This window comes from Orycteropus afer, unplaced genomic scaffold (assembly GCF_000298275.1).
Source record: "Orycteropus afer afer isolate SDZICR_OR568_19922 unplaced genomic scaffold, OryAfe1.0 scaffold00013, whole genome shotgun sequence".
Taxonomy (NCBI): domain Eukaryota; kingdom Metazoa; phylum Chordata; class Mammalia; order Tubulidentata; family Orycteropodidae; genus Orycteropus; species Orycteropus afer.
The window spans coordinates 12022502-12031284 of NW_006921600.1; the positions used below are offsets into that span (position 1 = coordinate 12022502).

General features: G+C 40.2%; 1 protein-coding gene across 1 annotated transcript in view; it reads right to left on the reverse strand.

The window, feature by feature from the left end:
- Positions 1-8783, reverse strand: part of DTL (denticleless E3 ubiquitin protein ligase homolog) — an 89269-nt gene that overhangs the window by 4377 nt on the left and 76109 nt on the right. Inside the window, exon 14 of the mRNA XM_007952816.2 lies at positions 780-1612. Within this exon, the coding sequence (XP_007951007.1) occupies positions 780-1612 (833 nt within the window). The remainder of the gene's footprint in view (positions 1-779; positions 1613-8783) is intronic.

Below are 8783 nucleotides of genomic sequence, written 5' to 3' on the forward strand. Positions count from 1 at the left end.
GTAAACACAGGGAGGAAGAGGGAAGAGTACTGCTACAATGTGGAGACTGCAATCAGTGTCACAAAACTCGACTGAATTATTGAATGGAAAATCAATGTTCTCTGTTAGCTTCCACCCAAACCACAATACAAAGTTGAGGAGGAAAAAAAATGAAAGAAGGGACATTGCAACCAACACAATAGAAATAAAGGGAATTAAAGAGCTCTAGTAGCACAATGCCTAATGCATTTGCCTGCTAACCAGCAGGTTAGTGGTTCAAAACTACCAGCCACTCCGTGAAGGAAGACAGGGAAATCAACTCAATAAACATTTACCACCTTGGAAACCCAATGGGGGTTGCTATGTGTTACAATTGACTCAATGGAAGTGAGTTGTTCTAGACACAGTATTATGAACAACTATATGGCAACAAACTGGATAATGTAGATGAAATGGACAAATTCTTAGAAGCACACAACTTATCCAAACTGAATCAAGAGGAAATAGAAAAGTCTCAATAGATCCATAAAAAATGAAAAGATTCAATCAGTGATCAAAAACTTCCCAACAACAAAAGGCCTGGATCAGGTGGCTTCACTGGGTATTTTACCAACAATGTACAGAAGAACAGACTCTAATACTGTTCAAACTCTTGCAAAAGATAGAGAAGAAATACTCCCTAATTCAAAAAAGGGGGTGGCATACTGTATAACAAAGAGGAGGAGAAGTAGTTTTGAACTGATATTCTGAAGGAAGGGGAAAGCTTGGGATAATTAGGTTACAGTTGAGTATGAACTTACTGGGCTTGGTGACATCTTCCCACTCTGTCGCCTGGAACTGGGAGTCTGGGATGATGGACTTCGTGGAGATGAATTCTCAGCCTTCCGTTTGGCTGCCATGGCCAATAACCAGTTTTTATTCTCTGGGGAGCTATTCTCTTTGCCTATGACTTCAGACCCTTCTCCACAAGATCTCAGAGGAAGAGGCAGCGCTCCACAGCCTTCAGAAGCATAAAGACTGGCAGGAGAAGGGGGCTCGGAGATGCTTGCACTAGCTCCTTCAATTCTGCTTGATTTAGAAAGCCCTTCTGAGTTCTTACCAAGGTCTTCCTGGTTACCAACCAGGCAGCACAGATCCAAATGAAGCTTTTCAACTCTGCCATCAAGCTCAGTCACACAATTGCAACTCTTCACACACTTTTGTTTCACATCTTCCAGACAGCTTGAGTCTAGCCTTCTCTTAACTCTGTTTCTAGACTCAGAGCAAACCACTGCTTGAGATGATTTCTGGCTCACAGGAATGAGGGCTTTTCTTGGAGATGGGCTCTTGGTCTCAGAAGCAGGCGGAGTGATGGGTGGAGATGAGGAAGGTGTTTGGGTCATCCAGTTTTTAATTGACATCTTGAAAGAAGATGGTGGCTTGGGAGAGACGGAGGAAACGGAGCCTCTTGTACTGATAGGAGACTGGGCTTTGGCAGGAGGGGTTTTAGCAGAGAATGTGGGAGTATTAGAAGGAAGAGGGAGGTCTCCAGTACAGCTTGGAGCACAAGCTGCTGATGATGGGGAGGAAATGGATGGACTGCTCTTTACCCTGGGGGCTTTGGCTGGAGTACTCTGGCTACTTGTCATTGTAACTGAAAAAGAAGAGAGGGTAGGGTCATGAAAATCAGAAGTGAAAGTCACTAAAAAAACAAAACAAAATAAAACAAACCTTTCAATTCCCATCAAAGAAAATTATAGCTAATTCAATCATCCAGGAGTTGACTTGCTGGTGAGTAGATTATATAAATCATTTAATTCTTACCTCACCCTTTCAGTATTTTCCTTCCTCTTTCCCAGTTGCCAGCCTCCCCACCACCTTGATGTAAAACAGACACTAGTAAAATTTAGAAAATACAGAAAAATACAAAGAAAAACTGAAAAGCACCCAAGTACAACCACTTTTAGTATCTTTTTCTATTCATGTGCAGGTGACATTTATTACACATTGCACATTTTTCTACATAAAAATGATCATGTACATACTATTTAATAATATGTTTCTTAATATGTCATGAGTATCTCTCCACATTAGTATAGATTTACATTATTATTTTTAACAGCTACAAAATATTCTAGTATTCTAAAATACAGGTGTTCTGTAAGGTATGTAATCAATCCTCGATAGAAGATTACAAGGACATTTAGGCAGTTTATAATACTTTGACTTCATAAGCAAAGCTGCCATTAACATTTCTCTATATACCCTTGAGTGGTGCTAGGGCCAAGGGCCATGATCCTGGGGCTCTCAAATAAAAACACACAGGCTTGAAACCTGGCCACTTACTCATTACATGATTTTGGGTACAACGGTTCACCTCTTCTACTTCAGTTTCCAGGTCTTTTAAATGGAGATAGCTTTTATCTCCAGAAGACTTCTATCAATTATGTGTTAAATTTATCTGGTTATACATGACTTCCCTCCATAATTTGCAGATTGCTAGTATGTTTCACAAGCTAAAAAAAAATTTCAGAATCTCCAGTGCTTGTTCTAGGTAGAGCCAATCAATCTTAACGAATAGGAATCTTCACTGTGCGTCCTGTCCCTTTGGGGAAATTCTTATACACTTGATGCTTTTTCCCTGTCTCCTCCTCAGGCTCCATCAGAGACAGCACTTTATTTTCTCAATTTCCTTCTGAGCTTTCTAGTTTTCTGAAATAATGTTCCTGTTGGCAAATAACAAGGGAGGGCATCTATGTATTTGTAAGCTTTTCACAGATTGGGCAGGTCTGCTACAAAAGACCTCTTGAAAGTGTAAAAGAGCAAAGATGTTACTTTGAAGACTAAGGTGCACCCAACCCAAGCCATTGTATTTTCAATAGCTTCATATGGGTGTGAAAGCTGAACAATGAATATAGAAGACTGAAGAAGAATTGATACATTCAAATTGTGGTGTTGGAGAAGAATACTGAATGTACCACAGATTGCTAGAAGAATGTACAAATCTGTCTTGGAGGAAGTACAGTGGAAATGCTTGTTAGAAGCGAGAATGACCAAACTTTGTCTCTTATACTTTAATCATGTTGTCAGAAAGGAACTTTCCCTGGAAAAAGTTATCATGTTGGGTAAAGTAGAGGGTCAGTGAAAAAGGGGAAGACGCTTAATGAGATGAACTGTCACAGTGGCTATGATAACGGGCTCAAGCATAGCAACAATTGTGAGGATGGTGCAGAACCGAGAAGTGTTTCTTTCTGTTGTACACAGGGTCATTATGAGTTGGAACCGATTCAATAGCACCTAAAATCAACATGAAGCTTTTCATTACTCACGTAGTCTTGCCTTGAAACACAGAAATTCTGTAAGTTGAGTTTTGCCTTAACATTTCTCACCAAGCATATGCTGTAGAACCAGGCAAAGTAACAATGCTTCTTCAATACAGATCATTACTGGAAAACCCCATTTTGTATTAAGTTTTCATAATATGTGATAGAAAGGATTTAATAACAGGGACCAGATACTCAAGTTCTAGAAATAGATTACAGTTGTTATTTCAGGAAGAAAGGAAGTTTTCATTTGCTTCACTCCTCAGTGCAGGTTGACAGTCATTGCAGAGCTCTACATGTTCCATTTGAATGGGTTGAAGTGTATGTTTAGGACAGAAAGTCCTAAAATAGTATGGGTCTTGCAATACACATATTCTAAGGCAGGATTAGGGGAGAAGGAAGAGCAGGGTCAAGGGCAAATCAGATTTGTATGTCTCTGATACTTGAGTGGCACAAATTTGAAGTGTTCACTTCAGAGCTTATGATGAAGGAGGGAATGGACCATGAGATCAAAGAGAAGATTTTGTTAACTTTGAAAACATGGAACTCACAATGTACAGATTCTTTGTTAACATTTAAAGTTAACAAAACTCTGGGTCAAATTAGAAAAAAAAACATTTTTTAAGTAACTAAATTATAAAAGAACTATAAGGTCATGGTAACCGATTCAAACAGTACAGAGGGGAATATGGTGAAAAGTAAAAATCTCCTCTTTTAAACCTTCTTATGTTCCTCACACACCACGATATTCCACATACCTATTAAGGACAAAAAGGAGCAATCTACTTTCGTAGTGATACCGCCTCAGAAACTCAAGGAGGGGTCTCAGTGAGTTGGATGTGACTTGATGGCAGTGAGTTTGTTTCTATATATCTAACACACGTATAAAATATATAAAATATCATTTTATATAAAACATAAAATATCATTTCCCTGAACAATGTATCTGTTTATATTTCTTCATATATTCACATATGGAGATGCACTGCATTGTTTCTAATAGAAGCATCATATGTCAGTTTAATGCCCTTTAAATTTAAAAATGACATACCATTTAGTACTTCAACTATTTAAGTGGCTCAACCCTTGTTGTTATTTGCCATCGAGTTGGCCCCGACTCATAGTGACCCCTCCTTGGGTTTCCAAGGTAGTATCACTACGGAAGTAGGATTGCCCAACCTTCCTTCCGAGGAGTGGCTGGTGGGTTTGAACCGCCAGCCTTCTGGTGAGCAGTCAAGTGCCTTAGGCACTATGCTACCAGAGCTCCTGGCTCAACCCTTATTAACCCTAAACAGCATACAAGATCTGACATGGTAGCATACACTTGACTATTGCCCTGGAGGCTTCCTGAAAGTCCATTTCCTTTGAGAAATTATAGAGAGCTTATTAATAATCAGTCATTTTGCAAATTCTTTCTATATAAAAGGTTGCCATCTGCCCTCCCACTACCTTTACAGCCTTATCGCTTACTCTGCTACTTTCGGACGCTGTAACAGGAGACTACTCACTGCTTCCTGAACAAGCAGTGCACCATCAAGTCTCTGCCTTTGTTCATGTGGCTTCTTGCCAAGTCTGCCCCTGTTTTGCCAGGCAAAAATTCTCCTCATGTTTCTAGGCTCTGATGACAACACTCCCTTCATGGTGAAGCACTCACAAACTTCTTTCTTCCTCTCTCATAGAGCTCTCCTCTCCCAGCGCAAGTGGGTTCTCTGAGCCCTTTGTTTATACAGCCAAGAGAAATGCTTTTTGTACCTGCTTCCTCAACTAGACAGTGAGCTCCTAAAGGACAGGGATGGTGATTTACTCATCTTTAGGCCTAGTGCTTCTGTAGAGCCTAGCAAGGAATTATTAAACAACGTTTATTAAATTTTATTCATCATTGCTGAGAGGAATAAGGGGAGGCTCCAGGCACCAGAAAGCAAACTTCATAATTATCCTGATGACTTGTGAGAATGCCACAAGCCACTTAGAACGGTAAGGTTTCCTTCTCTTTAAGATAAGGATAATCACCTTTGTCACTCAATAATGCCTAACCAGAGGTTCTCATTCTGGCTGCATACTAGATTTACCTGGAGATTTATAAAAAATACAGGTGCTTGGCCCCCATCCCAGGCCTATTAAATCAATCTCTGGAGAAATAAAACTTTTACAAAACTTCACTAGTGGTTCTGATGCACAGCCAAGGTTGAGAATCATTGGTCTAGATGGTGTCAGGAGATCTATGGCTAAAACACAGTGAAAGAATAATAAGGGATAGAGCAAGTCCTGGCCAGGAAAAGTAGGGCAGAGAGAAAAGGGATTGTGCCTTGGCATTTGAAGCTTTCCAGTTGGTGTGTTGAAAGAGCCAGAAAAGAAGATATGTAGCTCAGGACATCAGTGAAAAGTTGGGATACAATTAGAAACTTGGGAAAGCAGTGGAACATAATATTCAAAATGGCAGTATGGCTAGCAGCAGTTAGTCTTTGCTGGAAGCTGGCTTAGAGGGTTGAATGGCCCCAGCACTCATGTAAAGTTGTTCTGTGGTGCTCTTCAGAGTAACTCCAGTATGACACACAAAATGGTGAAATCTAGGCATAATTCCAGGTCTAGTGTTTGCTTTGCTGTATTGTTGTTGTTGTTATGGGCCGTCGAGTCAGACCCGACTCATAGCGACCCCTCCTTGGGTTTCCAAGGCAGCATCACTACGGAAGTAGATTGCCCAACCTTCCTTCCAATTTGCTGTATTAGGTTCTGTTGTTGTTGTTATGTGCCGTCGAGTCGGCCCCAACTCATAGCGACCCCCCTCCTTGGGTTTCCGAGGCTGTATCACTATGGAAGTAGATTGTCCAACCTTCCTTCTGAGGAGTAGCTGGTGGGTTTGAACTGCCAGCCTTCTGGTTAGCAGTCAAGTGCCTTAGGCACTATGCTACCAGAGCTCCTGTATTAGGTTCTAGTATTCCAGAATGGTTCTCAGCCTGTGCGCTAGAATTTGACTGTAAGGGTTTGAATTTTGTCTCCACCACCACTTCACAGCTGTGTGATCTTTGTCAGGTCTAACTACCCTGAGTTTCAGTTTCAATTATCTTGGGAATTAAAAATGAGATAATCTAGGCCATGGTGGTGCCAGTGATTTAACATGCCTGGCCACTAACTGAAAGGTTGGGGGTTTGAGTCCACTCAGAAAGGCCTGGAGATCTACTTCTGAAAAATCAACCAATGAAAACTCCACTGAGCACAGTTCTACACTAATACACATGGGGTTGCCATGAGTTGAGATCAACTCAATGGCAACTATTTTTTTTCTCATAACAACAGTGGTAGTACTGAATAGTGCCTAATGTTGTTATTAGGTGCCTTTGAATCAGTTTTGACTCACAGCAACCTTATGACAACAGAATGAAACACGGCCTGGTCCTGCACCATCCTCACAATCTTTGCCATGCTCGAGCCCATCATCACAGCCACTGTGTCATTTCATCTCATTGAGGGTGTTTCCCTTTTTTTTTTTTTTTTTGCTGACCATCTACTTTACCTAGCATGATATCCTTCTCCAGGGACTGGTCCCTTCTGACAACACGATTAAAGTATGAGAGATGGTGTCTAGGCATGTGCACTAATAAGGAGCATTCTGGCTATACTTTCCTCCAAGACATATTTGTACATTCTTCTAGAAATCCATGGTATATTCAATGTTCTTTGCCAACACCACAATTCAGAAGCATCAGTTCTTCTGTGGTCTTATTTACTGTCCAGCTCTCACATGCATATGAGGCTATTGGAAATACTATGGCTTGGGTTAGGCTCACGGTAGTCTTCAATGTGACATCTTTGCTCATAAATATTCAAAGAGGTCTTTTTACAGCAGATTTGCCCAATGCAATATGTTGTTTGATTTCCTGACTGTTGCTTCTATGGGTGTTGAATGTACCTCCAAGTAAAATGAAATCCTTGACAACTTCAATCTTTTCTCCATTTATTATGATGTTGAGTATTAATCCGGTTGTGAGGATTTTTTTTTTTTTTTTTTTTAATGTTGAGGTACAATCCATACTGAAGGCTGTAGTCTTTGATCTCCATCAGTAAGTGTTTCAAGTCTTCTTCACCTTCATCAAGAAAGGTTGTGTCATCTGTGTATCACAGGCTGTTAATGAGTCTTCTTCTAATTCTGATGCCATGTTCTTCATCATATAGCCCAGCTTCTTGGATTATTTGCTCAGCATAAAGATGGAGTAAATACAGTGAAAGGATACAACCCTGACATATACCTTTCCTGATTTTAAACCAAGCAATATCCCCCTGTTCAGTTCAAATGACTGCCTCTTGGTCTGTGTATAGGTTCATCATGAGCACATAAAGTGTTCTGGAATTCCCATTCTTCACAACGTTATCTGCAATTAGTTATGATCTACACAGTTGAATGCCTTTACATAGTCAATAAAATGAAGGTAAATGTCATCGTGGTATTCTTCGCTTTCAGCCAAGATCCATCTGACATCAGTAATGACATCTCTTATTCCACGTCCTCTTCTAAATCTGTCTGGGATTTCTGACAGTTCTCTGTCAATGTAGTGCCACAACTGTTTTTGAATTGTCTTCAAAATCTTAATTGCATGTAACATTAATTTATGCATTCTGTGGGATTACTTCTTGGAATGGCCATAAATATAGATCTCTTCCAGTTGGTAGGCCAGATACCTATCTTCCAAATTTCCTGGCATAGATGAGTGAGCCTCCAGTGACGTATCTGTTTGTCAAAACATCTCAGTGGGTATTCTGTCAATTCTTGGACCCTTGTTTTTTGCCAGTTCCTTCAGTGCAGCTTGGACCTCTTCCTTCAATACCATTGGTTCTTGATCCTATGTTACTTCCTCAAAATGGATGAAAGTCAACTCATTCTTTTTGGCACAGGGACTGTGTATTCTTTGATGCTTCCTGCATTGTTCAGTATTTTGCCCATTGAATCCTTCAGTATCACACCCTGGAGCTTAAATGTTTTTTTAAGTTCTTTCAGCTTGAAAAATGCTGAGTGTGTTCTTCCCTTTTGATTTTTCAACTCCAGGTCTTTGCACATTTCTTGTAATACTTTGTGTTCTTGAGATGCCCTTTAAAGTTTTCTGTTCAGCTCTTTTACCTCATCATTTCTTTTATTTGCTATAGCTACTTGCCTTTCAAGAGCAAGTTCTGACATCCATTTTGTTTCTTTTTTCCTTTCTTTTCTTTTTAATAACATTTAGCTTTCTTCATTTTTTTTTTTTTAATTGTCATTTGGGTGAAGATTTACAGAGCAAATTCACTTTCCATACAGCAGTTCACATATACTTTGTCTCAGTTCATTGACCATAGTTTACCACAATGCAACAGCTCCCCTCCCACTTCCTCCCCATAGTTACCTCTTCCCAGTGTCCATCCCTCCATACGCTCCTGCCCCATGCTGTCTCCCTGTGCATAAGCAGCCCTTCTTTCTCCCATGATTGTTCTCTCCAAGGAGTGTATCTACTTGAGATAAATGTTCAACTCATATGG